Raw genomic sequence first — 21,082 nt, 5'->3', positions numbered from 1 at the left:
CCCATCTTTCCCAGTATGCTATTTCGCTATTTCCTTTTGTAGAACATCCCTCCATTTAACTATGATGTTTTACGAGGGTCCTGAACCTTCCTATTGGTGACATTTTTATCGATATTGCCCTAAAGTAAATACTTTACCCAAGAGTATAATGATATTTCCCATTGACTGATCATGGTTTTTTCAGATCCCCCTAACAATAGAGTTTGCAGGTCCATCTGAACCCTGACATTATGACATAACAACCATTCCTGGACCTGACTCCAAAAGACAGCTACCGATGGACAGTACCAGAAAATGTGTTCTATTGATTTATTCTTTCCTCGTGGCAGAATCTGCTGACTGTTCAATGCCCCGTATATTGAGCATTCTTTCTGTAGCAAGTATTTTATATAATAGCTTAAATTGAAATTAATGGATTTATGTGTCAATAGTTTTATGTCAGTTCATCGTTCATAGACCCGATGCCAAGGTAGTGGGACATCAAAAACCTGTTCCCAGGTGACTTGAATTTTATTTGGGTATTGCTGTCAAACCTTTTTCGATTCATACTAATCTATTTAAGCCCGTAATTATTTTTTTAATGGGTGGCTGACAAACTAATTATAAAATATATTGTCTCTTCTAATTTTGTGGCAGAGCCATGATGAGTTAGTAATAATTTTGTATTTGATTATACACCTCCATACACTGTTGATATGTGATTTGAGTGTTGGTCGAATTAGTGACCGTCTGAGTGACGTGCAGCTGTCAGATGTCTTGTCACCGTGGCGATAGCCTACACTGTGACGATGCAAGGGACAGATGGCTAACAGCCTGTGAGCACGCATCTGTGTCTGTCTGCCCCCCCCACACACACACACACACACACACACACACACACACACACACACACATACAGTTGTCCCATGCGGATATATTAGACTAAAATAAGCGTAGCGGCATAGATGTGTCACTGTCGTCTGTCATCGTGGATTAGCGCTAGCAGCTAGCATAGCGTTGTTTCTCTGTCAGATCAATGCAGCTGAACAACACTGACAGGCCTTGTGATGATACTGCCACAAACAAACAAGGAATTAGTAGTCACTAATTTGTCAAGTAAAATACTTTAATCGGTCAATAAGATTTGAGAGCAATTAGCTGAATTACAGTCATAATAATTATCGTTAAATTGCTGATATAGTACTTTCTCCTGCAATTTGCATCTCTCATTCTCTCTCTCGCTCTCTCTCTGCTTTTCTTGTATTAAGTAATCTTTCTCTCTTAAGTGTTTTTTTTTTTTCTCTTTCGCCTTCCCTCATTCTCTCTATTCCACTCTCTCTCCCTCTCTCCATCAGATGAGCCTGTTGTGGGTGTGAGGGGTTTTGTGCGGGACCCAGCCCATCTCCAGGGCTCCATCCTGAGGACAGCTCTAAGGAAGAGCCCCCAGGGGTTTGGCTTCACCATCATCGGGGGCGACCGCCATGATGAGTTCCTCCAGGTGAAGAACGTGCTCCGAGACGGCCCTGCCGCGTACGACAACAAGATGGCCTCCGGTGAGTGTAGGAACATGCGTGTGAACACGAACAGACTCTTACACACACACACACACACACACACACCAGCAAGGTTAATCTTCATGGACTGTACAGGGTCCACACCCTGCCTCTTGACAGTAAAACTCCACGGCAGTAACAGTACTACGCCCTGATTTGAAGAGGAGCCATATATTTCAGATTTCATAGGTCTCTTGGCTGTGCTGCTTTGCATACCTATGGTTATTACGAGCATGCTTATCTAGAAGGGTGGTCATGTATCTTGGATCAGGTTGTGACATACAGTATGTAGTCCCTGCTGTCTTCAATAAACAACCTTTACTACCAGTGATATACACCTGCCAGTGGCTCATTGAATGCTTTAGGAGAATATTAATTCTATAGACCGTACCATCAGATGCGTGGTAGTTATAACGAGTTGTTGTTTATTGTCTGCGATAACGTGTTAGAGCGCTGTACGCCGTATTGTGTCACAACCACAACAATGCTATTGTCCAGTGTTCTAAATGTACAACTGCAAGGGAACAAATGTTTCCGTATGTCGTTCCCCCTCGGTGTCCTCTAATTTATTAGATGACAAAATGTACATTTGATTCCTTATTAATACAGCGATAAGATGCTCTCCAATCCATGTACATTTCTCTGTCGCTGAACCACGCACGCCAAGTGTACCGCTGGCAGGAGTTGATGCCAGAGTGGTGTCATTTTGATGAGCATGGAGAGTCATTTGATCTGGACATTGGGTCTCTGAAGCGATCCCATCTCATATCTGAGTTAATAGTTAACTCGCGTTCCTTAACTCTGACTCATTCAGGGTGCGTGAAGTATGGGCTTAATTACCAGTGTTTGCCCTGACAGTGATTGGCTGTTGTTCCATCTTGGTTTGTTCAGCTCATTTATATAACACGGTGAAATGTTAGATGTGTTTGTTAGCAACAGCTATTGGTTGTGTTGGGTGGATCCTTCAGGGGAGTCCCAGCTAGCCAGCAGTGATGAGAGTTTCCCGCGTTTGTTTTGGTTGGAGATGAGAACATTCCCCTACTCTTCATTGATCAGTCTGGGACCAGCTGAGCTAATAAACCCAGGCTAGAATGACGGAGGAGGAGGGGAATGATATAGAGTTATGTTGTACCGTACTTCCTTGTTAGTTCGTCAGCCCCAGAGCAGCTGCGGAGCGGACTCCAAAGAAACGCATTTCAGCTCTTGACCAGAATATGCTTTGGAATGGGCACTTTGTTCAAAGTGATCCAAACTGACTTGTGGTTTAATTGACTCCATGCTCTGAACCTTGTTACTATGTCACGACTAAACCATAGCACACTCCCATTCTAGGAATGTACCCATCAGTACCCAATGCTGATACAGCTTCCCTCCTATTTCTCCCTCCTTTGCTTCCGCTGTACCAGGCGACGTGATCGTGGACATCAACGGCCTGTGTGTCCTGGGGAAGACCCATGCTGATGTGGTTCAGTTGTTTCAGTCTATCCCAGTCAACCAGTACGTTGACATGGTGCTGTGTCGGGGCTACCCCCTGCCTGAGGACACCGGTGGGAGTGACGATGCCCCAGGGGATGTAGCCACCGCGCTGCCCCTGGCCCCCGAAGCCACCCCGTCACCTTCTACTTCCAACACCAAGGACATCCACTACGTCACCAGCCCAGACGGCACCCTTCCTAGACAGGTACAGTCAGAAGAAGATGGGCCACCCTGCTGATCCCGGTTCCTCTCTAGGATTCTTCCTTCTTGGGAATTTTTCCTGGCCACTGTGCTTCTGTTTTTGATTGCTGTTAGGGGTCTATGCTGGGTTTCTCTTAAAGCACTTTGTGACCACTGCTGATTTAAAAAAAAAAAAAAAAAAAAAAAAATATAAAAAAGCTTTATAAATAGATTTGGGTTGATTGATTGACAGACCACCGCCACTGCAGTCCCAACCATGACCAACGGGGGGCGCCACTACCCTGAGGGTCCAGACCCCACACTGCTGCAGCCGGAGCTGGTGGGCGTGCCCCTGGTGAAGGGGCCGGGAGGGTTCGGCTTTGCCATCGCAGACTGCCCCCTGGGCCAGAAGGTACCATTTATATCTGGGTTGTTGGTTTTGTTTTATGTCTGGAAAAATGAATTCCGGCAACACTTTACTATAGCTGCCCTTAGGTACGCCGGATTGTTATAATAATGCCTTATGTAGCAGTAGCTGTTGCAGAGACTATAAAAGTCCATTAAGAGTTACCGAAGGTACTTTTTCCGGAGGATAAGAAATGTAATCTAATGTAATATAGCTTAACCGAATCCAATCCAATCTAACCTATTGGAATGTCATTTCAGGTGAAGATGATCCTGGATGCCCAGTGGTGCCGTGGCCTGCTGAAGGGGGATGTTATCAAGGAGATCAACCGTCAGAACGTCCAGACACTGAGCCACGCCCAGGTGGTGGACATCCTCAAAGACCTGCCGGTGGGCAGCGAGGTCAACGTCCTGGTACTCAGGGGAGGTGAGAGAGCGGGGATGGTAGGAGGAGAAACATAGGAGGTGGTAGGTGGTGCATGCTTTCATCACAGTCAACATACTGGGATTCAGAGGAGCTGCGAGACTAAACTGTACACTGCCACGTTAGTGATGTCATGACTTTAGTGTGACAGGGTCATACGGCTGTGAATACGTACTGTGGTAATAGTAGTTCCTCGAGGAAGTCAATTAGATGGCCGTTCAGCTCGTCAGGAGCCAGCCCTCCCAGAGGCCAGCCCTCCCAGAGGCCAGCCCCAGAGCCAGCCACCGTTTAATAAAGCAATTTCATGCTCGTCTATCCCACTATCTATTTCCCATTTGCACCTCTGCATACAAGCAGGCAGGCTCAGAGAGCAGTAATGGTGGGGCTGTGAATATGATACCTTGACCAGAAAGGTGAGGAGGAGGGGATGCTAGTGGGAGTTAGATTCAAGCATCTCTAGTGTTTGGCTAGATAGTTAGATAAGCATTCAGTGGCAGACAGCCTAACAGAGGCAGTCTGACATTTTGGACGAAGGAAAGTGATATTGGCCCTGCTCACCACTTCAAAGAGAATGCTGACACTGAATAAACTGAAGAGCTCTTTCCGTTTGCCTGCACTACAATAGCCAAGATGCTGTACGTTGTGTTAACCCACAGAAATATGCTCCAATACTCTGGAGAATGCTAAGGAGTTAAGATGCAGTGCTCTGAAGGGTCCTAAGGAGTCAAGCAGTATTTTCAGCCAGAGATGTTGTTTGTTGTGAGGAGGCCTGGGGGAGGGAGCAGAGTCAGGTTGTGCTGTTGACTGCTCCAGGGAAGGATGTGGGGAGACTGATGTGGGGAGACTGATGGAGGGTCTGGTAGGAGACCGACCACAGCCTGGTCTGGTACGAGACCGACCACAGCCTGGTCTGGTAGGAGACCGACCACAGCCTGGTCTGGTACGAGACCGACCACAGCCTGGTCTGGTACGAGACCGACCACAGCCTGGTCTGGTACGAGACCGACCACAGCCTGGTCTGGTAGGAGACCGACCACAGCCTGGTCTGGTAGGAGACCGACCACAGCCTGGCATGGTACGAGACCGACCACAGCCTGGCCTGGCACGAGACCGACCACAGCCTGGCCTGGCACGAGACCGACCACAGCCTGGCCTGGCACGAGACCGACCACAGCCTGGCCTGGCACGAGACCGACCACAGCCTGGCCTGGCACGAGACCGACCACAGCCTGGTCTGGTAGGAGACCGACCACAGCCTGGTCTGGTAGGAGACCGACCACAGCCTGGCCTGGTAGGAGACCGACCACAGCCTGGCATGGTACGAGACCGACCACAGCCTGGCCTGGCACGAGACCGACCACAGCCTGGCCTGGCACGAGACCGACCACAGCCTGGCCTGGCAGGGTTATCAGGAGGGGAGGGGTGTTTAACTGTAGAGTTCTCTCTGAGTTCACCTAGGGGCTAAGGTGTAGAACCTGGGTCTATAACATCAGCTCTCCACCACTGACCGCCACAGAGATGGGGAACAAGAACTCGGCTGGCCACACCACACACTCAGAAGCCTACTCCGGGGTCCTTCCGCTGTGCAGTATTGGGGCTTGCCCTTAGGTGGTACTAGTAATATCAATATGGATTGTCACCATTCCCCATGGTCAATGAAAGGTGGTGACTAGCTGTGTGTCATACAGCTGGATATACACCCCTGGGTCATCCCTTCATGGTCACTGTGCTTCTCTTAATGAGGGTGAACTGCTGAGCCCTTATCTGAATAGACTGTCTGACTTGTGGTAGCAGGTGTGGACAATACATTACAAGGTTAACCCACGGCGAGGCACAATGTCATATCTCTTCTCTCGTCCCTCTTCCCTCGGTCTGTTTCTCTGCTGAGATCAGAGATCCTTCCCATGCTGATGCTTGAATATAGTGCCACCAGCTGGTTAAGTTGAACCATGATCTTCCTGGCTTTAGTATCAGAGAGGAGAGCAGGGAGAGAGGACGTATGGGACAGTGGGGCTACGATCATGGTCACTACTCATTCTGAAGAGCAGGGCTTCCCAAACTTTTTCACTCAGGCCCCCCCTTCCAGCCCACGCATACCACGTCTATTTCTATGGCCACAAACACTATAGATGACACAATCTGTTCACACCCCTACTTGTTGGAGGAGAGAACATTTAAAGTGAATTTCCTGCAAATCTATACCTTTTGCCATGTCTAATGTGTATTCATGTGATATTTGAGTGACTCGAACATTACTACAACAACAAAAAACCTAGCTAAAAACTGTCAGCTGACATGGGCTAGTTGATCTGGACATTTCTGACAAGTTATAAATAGCTCTCGAATGTATACAATGATGGAAAACTGAGGATGCGCTACCCAATTTCAAAAATTGCACCTTGTACTATTACAACTTTCAAGAGTAAGTTGAAAGCCGGACTGACCCCTGCGCAGTTCGGCCCTGCCGACCCCTCTCGCCCCACTTAGAGGACGTGCCCCACAGTTTGGGAACCACTGAGCTAGAGCAGTGTATGATGAAAGAGAATGTAGAGTCTACAGCAGAGCAGGAGTAATAGAGTGACGAAATAGAGATGTATAATAATCTATCAGACATCCAGCACATTAACCCAGTCATCCCCCTAAGGCACTGGAACCTGTCCTCCATAATGCATTGGTATTATACTCTATTGAGTCATCTTTCTGTCTATTAACGTTGTTTCTCTCTCTCTCTCTCTCTCTCTCTCTCTCTCTCTCTCTCTCTCTCTCTCTCTCTCTCTCTCTCTCTCTCTCTCTCTCTCTCCCCCCCCCCCCCCCCCCAGGTCAGACATCTCCTGTGAAGTCTCTAAAACCTGTAAGTTAAAATAAATGCTTTTAATTACCCTTCTCTCTCCCAGAGACTCTCCCCATGGCCTCTACAGGGGATTCTAATCAGAGACGTGTGTCCCAAATGGAGCCCTATTCCCTATATAGTGTGTTACTTTGACCAGGGTCCATAGGGCTCTGGTCAAAGTAGTGCACCATGTAGGGAATAGTACCATTTGGGACTCAACTAGAGAGTGTAGAGCGGGTCTGGGAACATAAATGGAAACACAGGGCTTTTAAACACCAGATAGCGGATGAATTATTAAAACAAGCCCTGATATAACTTTGTCTTAGTTTCATTCCCCACCAACAGCAGTCTGCTGTAGAGAGCAGTACATTATTCAGGGAGCTGTCGCGACTCACACGCACGCTGGTGTTATTTTTGGAGGCAGCCGGCTGACTCGGATGGGTGAATGTGCTCCTGGCAAACAGCTATTTAACATCCTGGCTGGTAGTAGCTATACTGTGTAACAGTGTTTAAGCTGTAAAGCCATGTTCAACAGTTCTGATGTGCCTTCTTTACAACAGAGTATATGAGCCAACTGGGTCAACAACAGAGACTTGTGTTGAGATATAATACATCCGAATAGAAGACTCCGGCTCAGTGGAAGTATTTTCCTACAGCTTTGTGTTATTAACAAAGGCCAGCACTGCAGACACTAGTGGAAAACTTCTAAGAGTAGTTTGGGAGTACAGAAGAACATGTACTGTCTTGCTAAATCCAGCACTATTACCCCGACGTGTCTGAGTTGTAGATGATGCTGTATGCGATGTAGAGTTTAATTGAGTCATCTGGTTTGTTGTGCTGCAGTGCACTGCTCCCATGTCGCAGCAGAGGCAGGAGAGACAGGAGAAGGAGATGTCCACCAGCACCGAGACCCTCAGCCCCCCAGAGCCAGCCCTGACCCCGGCCCCCCAGCCCCTTCCATTCCCCCCCAACACCATGCGATCAGCCTCCCCCAAACCTGACCCCTCACAACTCTACCTCAAGTCCAAGGCCCTGCTGGACAGCAAACGTGAGTAATACAGTACTTAACACTTCCTTCCTTCCTCTTGACTCTCACTGTTCTAATGAGTACTGAACATAGAACGTGTCGGTCTTTGCCTGTTCCTCTATAGCAGCGGTGAATTCAATGTGTCCTCTTCCTTTCCCTCATTTTCCCCGTCCAGCCCCCAACACCAAGGACCTAGATGTGTTCATCAAGAGGAACCAGGAGTCAGGCTTTGGTTTCCGCGTTTTAGGAGGAGAGGGGCCAGATCAGCCCGTAAGTACCCTCCCAGAGAGACTGATCCATCCTGGTTCAGCCAGCATTAAGACTCTGGGCACACTGTGGGCTGTTTAGCCGGACCAATGACCATGAGTATGCTTAATCTGGGTCTGGGAAACTGGCTCTAAATCTGTTTGAAGTTATGCCCCTGTGTTTGAGTGGCTTAGATAAATGTCATCATGCCCTCCTTTGTTCCCTGGCTTCAGGTGTACATTGGTGCCATCGTACCCCTGGGCGCGGCAGAGAAGGACGGGCGTCTGCGGGCAGGTGATGAGCTCATGTGTATCGACGGGGTGCCGGTAAAGGGCAGATCTCACAAGCAGGTGCTGGAGCTGATGACCAACGCTGCCCGCAACGGACAAGTCCTGCTGACAGTCCGCAGGAAACTTGCTCACACAGGTGAGTGAGAGAGAGTTTTTGAGTGTTTATGCAACTCTTCTAAAAGTGATGATCGCTGTGAGAAGTGCTGTAGACAGGTCCAGTCGTGGGAGATGATATACATAACAAACAGGAAAACAAGACGAGTTCTGTTCTGGTCCGTTATATTTTGACGGACGGATGGACAGACAAGCCCCCGCTGTACGCAGCTTTGTTTACACACACAAATAAATGACAAGGGAAAACACTTTTGAAATTGCTTTGGATGTGATGTATTGTAATGACAGACGTGTTTGAACTGAGAAAATGAAGCATCAATCATAGACGCGTGGCGGTTGATATCCAGGCTTGACAAAGATTTTCACTCCAAATATTGATTTCCTATTCTGTGCTCAGTTCAGATATGTCGTACACACATCAGAGTCTTTCAATACAGTAATTGTGGGGTTCATTTTAAAATGAGCACTGGAACGGCATTGGATCAGCCTAAAGGAATAATGTGGTGACATAAACTGAGCATTATAAACCACTTATTGTCTTTGAGCTTTCATACGAATCGCTGTGAGCGACCTTAAACAACGTAATTAGGTGATTCAAATGTAAACGGTAAGCTACCCCAAATGAACGTGTGTGTGTGTGTGTGTGTGTGTGTGTGTGTGTGTGTGTGTGTGTGTGTGTGTGTGTGTGTGTGTGTGTGTGTGTGTGTGTGTGTGTGGTGTGTGTGTGTGTGTGGTGTGTGTGTGTGTGTGTGTGTGTGTGTGTGTGTGTGTGTGTGTGTGTGTGGTGTGTGTGTGTGTGTGTGATCAGAGGGGAGGGGAGAGGAGGACGTTGGTAGTGGTCAGCAGAAGGTGGCTCCAGCCCTGGTTAACGGCTCTCCCAAGCTGCTCCGCATCGAGGTCCCTACGGCCAGCTCCCCCCAACACCCCGAGTGCTACAACGTCACCCTACAACGCAAAGACAACGAAGGCTTCGGCTTCGTAATCCTTACCTCCAAGAACAAGCCGCCTCCCGGAGGTAAGAGAGAAGGAGATTCATATCATAGAACGTTCAGCTCAGCTAGTCTGGTACAGTGGTTCTTCCTTTAAACGTTTTGAGCTTATGCCGCGACAGTTTGTGGAAGATGGTGGCAGATTGTGGAAAATTGCGTCATTCTGACAACAATGGCTGACACTAAAATAACGTGCCATAGAATTCTGTGGCACCCGGCAAGCTGTGCTGCAGTACGGTTGGTAGTACATTGAAAAACAATTACTGCCTCACGAGCACCCTCCGCACTGTACCTGACAGAGCTGAGCTAAATTGTCCTGTCATCTCGTTCTCTCTCTCACACTTCAGTTATTCCTCACAAGATTGGCCGCATCATCGAGGGCAGCCCCACGGACCGCAACGGTCAGCTGAAGGTGGGCGACCGTATCTCAGCTGTCAACTCCCAGTCCATCGTGGAACTGTCCCACAATGACATCGTCCAGCTCATCAAGGAGGCCGGCAACACTGTCACCCTCACTGTGGTGCCGGAGGATGGTAAGAACTTCCACAGACGCACTGAACTCTGGGATATAGAGTCCTACTTGAAATGGGATTCTGTAGTCTTTTTGTTTATGTTTACTGTAGAACTACTAAGTTTGTTAGTAGTTTGTTTGTTTTTTGTTGTTATTTTTGATATTGCTAGAAGGGAAAGAGGAATGGTACGGAGTTGAGATGACTGTGACTGGTGAGGATGAAGTGCCAGTGTGCATGACATTCCATACTGAAAGTCTTCTGTGTGTTCTTTTAGAGAATAGTGGTCCTGCATCTGAAACCAGTTCAGCCAAGCAGAGCCCTGCAACGCAGCACAGAGCTATGGGCCAGCAGCCTGCCAGCCACATTGACAGGTACAGGAGTGGACACACACACACACACACACACACACACACACACACACACCGCTACATGGCCCATCCTGAAGAGGAAAGGAGGAAAGGGAAGGATTAACAGAGGGTGGTTTTCCTGCACTCTGTCTTTGATCTTCCTGTTTAAACCAGATTACCTGTCAGACTTAATCCATTACTACAGACCCATAATTCCCCTCGCCTCCCCTAACTCTTCTCTCTCTCTCTCTCTCTCTCTCTCTCTCTCTCTCTCTCTCTCTCTCTCTCTCTCTCTCTCTCTCTCTCTCTCTCTCTCTCTCTCTCTCTCTCTCTCTCTCTCTCTCTCTCTCTCTCTCTCTCTCTCTCTCTCTCTCTCTCTCTCTCTCTCTCTCTCTCTGCTCACTGTGTGGTTTCACCCTGGATCTCTCCTCATTTCCCTTTTCTCTTCTCTAATCAAGTCAAACCCTTCCTTCTCGGTAATCTCTAACACATGGCTAGGGTCAGGCAGGTCTCTGGAAGTAAGGGGAGCGAGAGAGGGAGGCTGTTGACTCGGCAGTCTTAAGTATGTAAACTCTCCCCGTAGACAGAGGCAGTCAGGGAAAGCACACTTTTTAAGAAAGACTCTTTAATATCACTGACGCTCAGCTCCCACAATTGATTGTCATGAGCTCTGTAAAGCTCTGCAAGGGGCAGTTACTTTAGTTTACAGAACAAACAGCTGGTCTCTTCAGAAGAATTATAGCATATACCCATTTACCCCGCGCTGTATAATCACACTGAAGGACAGAGGCACTAAGAACCCTGGGAAGGAAGAAACCTCTCCGGTACTGTAGATGCTGAGAACACTGACACTGTGTCACGTCCTGACCTTAGAAAGCTGTTATTTTCTATGGTAGAGTAGGTCAGGGCGTGACAGGGGGGTGTTCTAGTTTAGTTTTTCTATGTTGTCAGGTTCTAGTTTTGTATTTCTATGTTGGGTTTTGTTTGGGATGATCTCCAATTAGAGGCAGCTTGTCCTCGTTGTCGCTAATTGGAGATCATACTTAAGTAGAGGTTTTTTCCACCTGGGTTTGTGGGAGATTATTTCTGAGTTAGTGTATGTTTCTACTCTGCATCACGGTTTGTTGTTTTTGTTCGTTCAGTTTATTTATGTATGTATTGCAAAGTTTCACAGTGAAAATAAAATGTGGAACGACACACACGCTGCACTTTGGTCCGCTCATTCCTACGACAACAGTGACACACTGTGATGTTTTGTCTGTGACTGTTTAGGAATGAAGACCCTCTGGAGTTTAAGTCCGTCCCACCCAGCGAGCTGGGACAACTCATCACCTCAGGCCCCAAGCAGGTGAGGCTATGGCGATAAACGGTCAAACCCTGTGTGTATGTGTGTTTTAGTGTGTGGTTATGTTTTCCTACCCATGGGGGAACAATATTGGGTACCTGAATATCACAAAGCTTGCATTACACATCTATTACAACATAATCAGGACATTATAGCTAAACGTTAGCCGAATAACTGAGTTGAACGTGGTAGAGATGTACATTTCCTCTGGATCAGGGCTGTTTCCACGTGGAGCTGGAGCGAGGCCAGCGGGGCTTTGGCTTCAGTCTGCGGGGAGGGAAGGAGTACAACATGGGCCTGTTCATACTGAGACTGGCGGAGGAGGGCCCAGCACTGAAGGACGGCAGGATACACGTGAGTCGACCCAGGGCGTTAATACTTACTCTCATAAAGGGTGGCTTCTTCTGCCCGTTCTATGAGACTGGGTACAGAACCACATGTGTGATGAAAGGCGTCTGTGTGAGAGAACCTGTTTTTCTGCGAGAGAGAACCTGTTTTAACTCGTTTAGCCCGTTTGTACTGTGATATTTATTTATTTTTCATTGAACAATTATTTAACTAGGCAAGTCAGTTAAGAACTAATTCTTATTTTACAATGACGACCTACCCCGGCCGAACACTCCCCTAACCCATCCCTATGGGATGTCATGTCGTGTGTGTGTGTTGTTACCACAGGTTGGAGATCAGATCGTGGAGATCAATGGCGAGCCCACCCAAGGCATCACACACACCCGGGCCATCGAGCTGATCCAGGCTGGGGGCACTAAGGTCCTGCTTCTCCTCAGACCTGGCCTGGGCCGGGTCCCTGACCCCAGTGAGTGACCTCGGACTCAATAGGACGAATACTCTACTCAAACACACACGGAAGAGTGACCATGTTCTCAACCAGAGAATTAGAATCTGAACTCGACACACAGCCTACTCAGACACTTACTGCTGCTTAAGATACACATGCGTATAGAAGACTGACCATGGACTAACCATGTGTGTTCTAGTATTGTATTTCTAGAATACTATTTATTCTACTTGTAGGGTCTCAACACTGCTCAAACACTATTACTACTCCTTCCAAAACACACACACACACACACACACACACACACACACACACACACACACACACACACACACACACACACACACACACACACACACACACATTATAACCCAGCTTTTACAGTACCTCCCTTTTTTGCATGTGAAGGCTGTTGCAAGCGTCTCTCTTTACCTTTCTCTCTCTCTCTCGCTTTATACCGCTCTATCTATCTGGCTCTACCTCTCTGTCTGGCTGTCCTGGCACTGTTCTCTCTCTCTCTCTCTCTTTTCTTCCTCCCTGTAGGTGTGAACTCTTCTTCCTCCACCCTGTGCTTCTACATGAAACCAGAGCATCACTAGTGGCCTCACTGCTTTTCTTGGTCTGTCCCTAATAACCTTGGTAAACCACCTCGTTCTCCTCTCTCCTCCTCTTTGCCTCTGTCCTCTCCTTTTAAAATTAGCTTCTGTCTATCTCTCCTCCTTGCCCCCCTCAATCAGAACTGGATAGCTCCTCTCGTAACAGCCCTATGCCCAGACAAGGCCTCGTAGGATGAGAGCTTCTCTAACTGTGACCTGCAGGAGGTGGTCTGAACGGAGGCAGTGGCTCCGGGGAAACAAGTTTACTAACTAAGGCCTCAATTCAATCAATCGTAGATAAAGGAAATTGCGCTACAGTACAGGTTTCCTCTGAATGTTAATGCGGTACTAGAGGTGTTTACCACCAAAAGACAAGTTGTTTTTCTCAAGGACAAAACCAATCACGTCCTTAAAATAGAGTTAGCATTCTGAGTGAAACTGCAGTTTTCCTTTATCTGCAATTGATTGAATTGGGGCCTGAGACCCACGCTGGAGTACGACGTGGCTCTAGAGTCCCTGAGGTTGTTTTAAGGTTATTACAGAACCCAAACACTGACGCCACTGAACGCACACGACATCACAAAGATTGAGACCTGGAGAAAGTCGTTAACTAGATGTTGATCAATGGAAGGAGGGCAAATGTTAAAAGTGTGTGTGTGTGTGCGTTCACCGGTATCAGCTCTCTCCTGTCCTGAGATGAATAAGAATGGATTTCTATGAGTTGTTCCTCATAGAAATGGAAAACCCCATTTCAGCTCCACTAAGTCCATCTCACTTGCTGGTTCTCCGCTACATCTTTGCTCTCTCAATCACGCCAGTGTTACTCTTATCAGCTCGAGAGGGAAATTGAAACGTCAGCCATGCGACTATGGAGAAAACCTTGCACCTACCTCCCTTTGATGTCACTGGCCTCCACTGATACATATCTCAGATTCATATTGTCTATTTGACTCAGAAGCTCATATTTGAAAGGTTATAATGGGAAAATAGAGAAAGAAATTAATTGTGTTATATGTGCTCTTATTTTAAGAGATTAAGATAATTCACCACCTTCACATATTGAATATACAATATTTCCCAGACTTTAATATAACTGTCTTTCCAATCTGCTTCAATATCACAATCTGTTTTATTTTCTTTCTCTCAGTTAGCTAGAGGTGGAACCATTTCATTTCTCGCTCACTATGACTCTCTCAATGCCTTTATTCCAGGTATGAAGGAGAAAGTGAACATTTCACCCTCAAGCTTTCCAAGACTCTCTGCATCCGACGAGCAGTCATCCCCCGCTTCTCCATCCTCCATCTCCCTGTCCACCTCAGAGCTGTCCCCGCCCTCGTCCGCCAACACCACTGCCCCCGAAGAGCCCTCTGACTGGGACATGTCCGCTGCTGCTGCCCCCTCCCCCTCCAGGCTGCTGGAGCCCAACAAGGCCAGAGGGCAGCAGCCTCACCACCACAGGGGACACACCAGTCCCAACACCCTCCCCAAGAAGAGTGACTCCATATCCCACAGCAACAAGCATGCTAGCCCCAAGAGAGCCACCGAAGCCCGGGCTGATACCAAAGAGCGCTCCCAGAGCCCCAGGAAGACAGACAGAGGAGACCGAAGCCAGGCGGGGACTGTTGAAAACAAGAACGGGTCTTTAGAGGGAGACGTAAGAAGGGAGAGGAAGGCCCACAGCCACGGCCAGAGAGAGCGCCGGGAGGGCAGAGAGGGACGCTCTTCCAGCCCCAGGAAGACTACCCCTAGGAGGGATCCAGAGGCAGGAGTCTCCAGGCTGCCCTCAAAGGGCCAGGATGAGGGTCAGAGGCGTTCTGGAGGGCAGCAGCATCCCAGCTCCAACCCGGCCTCTGGAGAGGGCACGCAGGGGAGAGAGAGGAGGAGGAGTAATCAGGAGGAGGACCCCACTCGCAGACAGGAGAGGGAGAGCGAAGGTTGGGGAACCAGCGAGAGCCGTAGGAAGAACAGGGGGGCGGCGCCTCATAGGTCCCACTCCCAGACACAGAGGGAGAAGGCGCGGCCAGACTCTGAGGGTGGAACCCTGCATCGTAGAGAGGGGGGTCAGAGAGAGGGAAGAGAGAGCAAACACAGAGAGGCGGCAGAGGAGGAGAATCCGAGTGATACCCGGGGTAGCACAAGTAGTGCTGCTATCCAGGAGCACACATATAACGGGAACCCCGGCAGTAAGAAACCGGCCACCATCACCCCGGGGCCGTGGAAGGTCCCCAGCTCAGCCAAGATCCACCCTCATGCGGAGGGTAACTGATGCGTCGTAGACGGACTAACCCGTCCATAACAGATACATACAAGACTTCTACAGTTCTGCTCATCTGCATTGATGATATTTAGAATGGACCAATGAGGAGTGTAGGGGATTGAGGTTATTTTGCATCACTGTGTTACTCCTCATCATCACATTGCCTCCTATTGCATATCAATGCTTCTTTTCACAGTTTGCCTCAGCCAACCTTCCAGGCTGTCTTAATGTTCAAAGTGCAGTCAGTTTGTGGCTCTGCAGTGGCGGTGGGTGCCTGTCTGATGTGAAGGACAGTGAAATCCAATCTGTTTTTGTGCCAATCAGGGACTCGGACATGCTGGGAAGGGAGTTGGTTCATGTCATGTATAATCCTTTCTGTGAAACTCTTTTGTCGGTAATGAAAGGAGGCTTTGATGAAGGATGCAGTTTGTCACTCTGTATGACGGTTTGAAAGATGGGCTCGTATCCAGGCAATCAGTCAGCGTTTTGTGTTCCTGGTGGGATTGATCCACTGCTATGTCCCTGATGGATGAATAAAGAGGTGATGGTGATTACTCCTTGAGTCACTGGGAGATGAAGGGGGTTGGGTTTTCAATCATTGTCTGTCCATGTCCAGTCATGCTCTCTGTGTAGACTCTGAATCGCTGTTATCAGCTTTGCAGTAGATTTTAGATCTTTACGACAAAGCTTTATATGCATCTATCTGATGACCATACACTTGTGGTTAGGTATATCGTTTACTTACTGCTACACGTGTGTTTATTATGAAGCATATTGTAATTTATTGAGATGAAATATGACAAAAGAATATATATGTATATATATCTACGTATTCATACGCTACATTTGGATGTAGTGAGCTAAGCATAGAAATAGAATGTGTAGAAGAGACATAACCACTGAAAATGTAAATGTGTTTTTTAGCCACAGACACCTGTGGGAGTACTTCAAATATTGCTCATGACTACTGTGTTCTAGTGTACATTACATGACATATGAATCACTGTATCAATTGAACTGTGCCGCCATGTTGGATGAGCCACGTAAATGACATATGGACTACTAGATAATTGTGTATGTCAGTCTATGATCCCTATACATTCTATTTCTATCCATTCACAGCCTGTTCCATCCTTAATCCGTGATGTTGTTTATTGTAAGCAGCTATTTAAGGTCTTCTGGCAAAATGTGTATACTGCAAGCTGACAGGTATTTATTTTAGATATTGCTGTAGCTTTGACTGTACGTTATCTCATGTGTATTATTTAGCAAGGCGTTTCCTAATCTAAATGTGGGGTTAAATTAGCTGTATAAAACAGATTGACGTTAAAAGTTGAGACCTTTGCATTTTGTTTGTGACACCACAGTTTTTTTTTATTCTAAGGTGCGCATCAAAATGTGCTTTGAGTTGTACACCAGTCCAAGATGTTAATATTCAATACATCTAAAGACTACAGTAATACCCAGGTAATACCAAACATTTCCTGGTTTATTCTGATACACTTTAGACTGTAGTGCCCTCTGGAGGAAGTAAAGAAACAGTCAGAATCAGGTTCACGACTTTACGACATCATTTTAAACAATTGTTATGATATAGCCAACTCTGTTTTAGGGCATAAATGATGTAGCATGTATGAAAAATATCTACTAAGACCTTACGTTTGTGTGTCCAGCTTAAAGTCTGTTAAACAAAGCAGTCTTCTCCTCTTCCTAGCAACCATGGAAAACAGAGGGACGACATACTGCATTGAATTATGCACTCACAATATATGGAATAGCTTTTAAATGAAAAGCTATTGAGAAACGGATTAGTCAGCGACGCTTGCCCTGTGGTGTAGTTCAATTCACATTTTGCTATCTCTTGATAAAATCTTAGAAAAGTATACTGATTTTGATTAACTCTTCACCGTTATATATAGTTTCCCTTTTACATCCTTATTGTTCATGTCACGTGTGTCTGTATAATAATGTGGCCTTGCATTGCTTCAGCAGAACAGCCTTTTGGTCTCTACATTATGTGGTAGTTGTAAATGTTTATAAATTGTACAGCACCTGTATAAATACTTACCTTCATTCCCCCAAAAATTATGTAAATCGCTCTATTATTTTTTTAAGTAATTAAGAAGAAAATAAAATGGTGAGAGGAAGTAATCTGGTCATGGCATTCTGTTCATGCACTGATAAATAAAGTTTGGAAACATAAACATATTCCTTTGTGTAAAGTGTATTTAATGGTACAATGAATCTATCCTGTCTGCTGTAATAACCAGTGGTGGGAAAAGTACCCAATTTTCATACTTGAGTAAAATTATTTGGTTTGAAATATTTGAAAGTATCAATATAACTATGCAGCTTTCTTTGCAAATACAATATGCAGAATATATTATAGAATCAATGTTTTGAGAAAAACATGATATGCATAGAACAGACAGCTCATTACCGAATTACATTTGAGATGTTTTGAACAGTGCGCGCCAGTAGGCTATCTGTCAGAGGCGCTCAGGTTATAAAAAACATTACGTCAGCTGTAGTGATTGCGTGCAGAGACGCACGTATTGCCCAAAAAGGAACTTCAACTCCCATACAGCCCATGCAACTCGAAAACTACACAACCCGTAGAGCTCACATACTGAGCGTGCGTATCAAGTGCGGATAGGGCAGAAAGGGTGGATAAACTGCAAATACAGGACCGCTGGATGCATACAAGAACTACAAATTCAGATCGAGTTGCGCAGTATGAATTTCTAGCCATTTAAATATACGTGCAAAATGGCTGCACAGGTCGACTTGGGCCGTATTAAAGTAGAAAATAATGTAAGGGACAGTCTTGGTAAATTAGCCAAAGAAAAGAAGAAAAAGAACAAGAGGGAGCTGTCACCATCAGCGGATAAACGCCAACGTTCATCCGAAAAGGAAGCAAAGAAAGTGAAGCTCAGTCATCATCACCACCACCATCACCCACAACATGTTCAACAGCAGCGAATACACCAGCAGCATCAGAATGGCCAACCACAACCACGCAACTCCAGCACCGAAAAACCTACTCTGCATCACCACCACCAGCATTATCACCACCATCACCACAACAACACCAAAGGCGCAAAGGACACGCACCCTCAATCTCCTCTGCCTGCGCATAAGGTGGTATCTGCAGCAGCCAAGTTGGACAGGAAAAAAAAAACGGTTCTGCCGCCTGGACAGTTCACTTTCACGCCCCTCAAAGTGGCCAAGCCCAAGGCCAAGATACAGGAGAACAAGGAAAAGCACAGTGAGAAAGAGCTCAAACTCAAGAAGGAAAACACAGAGGCTAACGTGAAACATGGGGTAGGCCTATGTAAGAAAAATAAAGGTAGGTTATTCTTACATATTCTGTTTTATTCTATTAATTCTTAATGTCACCACTCGTAATTGCTTGAATCGTATGCAAACTTACAATTAAGTCAGGCAAACGGACTAATCTGTTTGTTTACACATTGAAAAGAAGCTGCCAGGTGATGCACATGCAAGGTGCGTAAACAGGTGATGATGTTTTGCATACTCGTAGTTGTGAACCAATTGCAATTTTGGTATGGACAAAAGATGTGCATGGTAATGAGCTATCGTCTTCCTGCCTCCAGAGCCCCATCATGATGAGAACAGCCAGTCCCTGGAGGTGTACCTGTTGAGGAGGAAGAAGAAGAAGAGGAGGCGTCGTGAGGATGAGCGTGGTAAGAAGATCCGCACGTTCAACAAGGAGGTCCAGACTGTGTATGGAGGTCTGGCAGACCACAGTCCTTCAGCCCGCCTTGGCCATGTGAAGGAGGAGAAACACTGCCAGCCTGGTACAGGCCCCAACAACCACCACGCTCCGAAAGGGGTACACAACCACACCCAGCCCCCCTTCCTGTCCCCCCAAGACCACTTCATCCGCAGCTCGTCTCTACAGACAGGTACTGTCTACGGACGCTTCATCCACGAGGAGCGCCAGGCCAACGGTGGAGCGTCGGTCCTGCACGCCTACGCTGATGAGCTGGCCTCTCTACGGCCTGTGGAGATGGAGCGCTTTACCCAGGAGTTCCTAGAGCTGGCCTTCGCTGAGAGGCCCAGAGGGGCAGCCCGCTACGCCCTGGCTGTGGTGCACGGGGCTGCTGCCTTCCTACCTGACTTCCTGGACTACTTTGCCTTCAACTTCCCCTCCACGCCGGTCAAGATGGAGATCCTGGGGAAGAAGGATATAGAGACCACTACTATCGCAAACTTCCACTCTCAGGTATAGTATTAAAAACATAATGGAAATGGCCTGTCAGTGACCTGATGTTACCTGTATGGGACTTCATATTGTGTTTTGTCTTAGCTGATATTAAATACACTGGCAGTGGTCACCATCTTGGTCCTGGAGAGCTACAGGGTGGGAAGGCTTTTGTTCCAGCCCATCATCAACACCTCAACCAACCTGATAAAGTGACCAAGTGAATCAGGTGTTCTAACTGTTTTGCTATGTTTCAGCTCTTAGACAACAACAGTACTTATCTTAAGCAAAGTTATAAATGGGCTCATTCTTCCAATAGTTGTTTCAGTCCAAAGTACACCAACGTTGTCTATAGCTGAACTCTTGCCAAGTTTTCCCTGTTGCTATGCTCCCTAGAGGCCTGTTCCATGGCGTTTTACTGTTGTTTGACAGACCAATGGACACGCATAGGGGGAGCAGGTAGCCTAGTGGTTAGAGCGTTGGGCCAGTAACCGAAAGGTTGCTGGTTCGAATCCCGGAGCTGACAAGGTAAAAATCTGGTTCTGCCCCTGACCAAGTTAATCAAATGTTATTGGTCACATACATGTGATTAGCAGATGTTATTGCGGATGAAGCGAAGTGCTTGTGCTTCTAGTTCTGACAGTGCAGTAATATCTAACACATTACACAACATATACCCATTACACGCAAATCTAAGTAGGAATTAATTAAGACGAGCGATGTCAGAGTGGAACGGACTAAGATACAGTAGAATAGAATAGAAAACAGTATATACAAATGAGATGAGTAATGCCACATATGTAAAAATTATTAAAGTGACTAGTATTCCATTCCTTAAAGTGGCCAGTAATTCCTAGTCTATGCCTATAATGTGCTAGTGACGGCTGTTTAACAGTCTGATGACCTTGAGATAGAAGCTGTTTTTCAGTCTCTCGATCCCAGCTTTGATGCACCTGTACTGACCTCGCCTTCTGGATGATAGCGGGATGAACAGGCAGTGGCTCGGGTGATTGATGTCCTTGATGATCTTTTTGGCCTTCCTGTGACATTGGGTGCTGTAGGTGTCCTGGAGAGCGGGTAGTTTGCCCTCGGTAATGTGTTGGGCAGACCGCACCACCCTCTGGAGAGCCTTGCGGTTGGGGGCGGTGCAGTTGCCGTACCAGGCGGTGATACAGCCTGACAGGATGCTTTCAGTTGTGCATCTGTAAAAATTTGTGAGGGTTTTAGGTAACGAGACAATTTCTTTTAGCCTCCTGAGGTTGAAGAGGCTCTGTTGCACCTTCTTCACCACACTGTCTGTGTGGGTGGTCCATTTCAGTTTGTCAGTGATGTGTACGCCAAGGAACTTGAAGCTTTCCACCTTCTCCACTGCAGTTCCGTCAATGTAGATAGGGGGGGTGCACCCTCTGCTGTTTCCTGAAGTCCACAATCATCTCCTTTGTTTTGTTGATGTTGAGTGAGAGGGTGTTTTCCAGGCACCACACTCCC

At 47.0% G+C, this 21,082-nt stretch overlaps 2 protein-coding genes across 4 annotated transcripts in view; both read left to right on the top strand.

The window, feature by feature from the left end:
• Positions 1-17,574, top strand: part of LOC106567150 (membrane-associated guanylate kinase, WW and PDZ domain-containing protein 3) — a 194,961-nt gene extending 177,387 nt beyond the window's left edge. For 2 of the 3 annotated variants that reach the window (XM_014136132.3, XM_082960071.1), the window contains exons 9-23: positions 1,335-1,532; positions 2,939-3,213; positions 3,442-3,600; positions 3,855-4,020; positions 6,837-6,868; positions 7,691-7,895; positions 8,050-8,144; positions 8,354-8,546; positions 9,333-9,539; positions 9,861-10,046; positions 10,300-10,396; positions 11,645-11,720; positions 11,934-12,071; positions 12,393-12,531; positions 14,321-17,574. In XM_014136132.3, the coding sequence (XP_013991607.2) occupies positions 1,335-1,532; positions 2,939-3,213; positions 3,442-3,600; positions 3,855-4,020; positions 6,837-6,868; positions 7,691-7,895; positions 8,050-8,144; positions 8,354-8,546; positions 9,333-9,539; positions 9,861-10,046; positions 10,300-10,396; positions 11,645-11,720; positions 11,934-12,071; positions 12,393-12,531; positions 14,321-15,375 (3,221 nt within the window). In that variant the 3' untranslated portion in view covers positions 15,376-17,574. Of the gene's footprint in view, positions 1-1,334; positions 1,533-2,938; positions 3,214-3,441; positions 3,601-3,854; positions 4,021-6,836; positions 6,869-7,690; positions 7,896-8,049; positions 8,145-8,353; positions 8,547-9,332; positions 9,540-9,860; positions 10,047-10,299; positions 10,397-11,644; positions 11,721-11,933; positions 12,072-12,392; positions 12,532-13,056; positions 13,153-14,320 lie in introns of all 3 variants that reach the window. The other variant, XM_082960072.1, reaches the window with a different exon arrangement.
• A 444-nt stretch (positions 17,575-18,018) lies between these two features.
• Positions 18,019-21,082, top strand: part of LOC106567154 (lysine-specific demethylase 9) — an 11,519-nt gene continuing 8,455 nt past the window's right edge. Inside the window, exons 1-2 of the mRNA XM_014136139.3 lie at positions 18,019-18,715; positions 18,984-19,615. Of these exons, the coding sequence (XP_013991614.2) occupies positions 18,136-18,715; positions 18,984-19,615 (1,212 nt within the window). The 5' untranslated portion in view covers positions 18,019-18,135. The remainder of the gene's footprint in view (positions 18,716-18,983; positions 19,616-21,082) is intronic.

Source organism: Salmo salar, chromosome 13, assembly GCF_965601325.2.
Source record: "Salmo salar chromosome 13, fSalSal1, whole genome shotgun sequence".
NCBI classification, from domain to species: Eukaryota; Metazoa; Chordata; class Actinopteri; order Salmoniformes; family Salmonidae; genus Salmo; species Salmo salar.
Note: the sequence above shows the minus strand (reverse complement) of the source record. Positions and strands in the feature narration are given on the sequence as shown.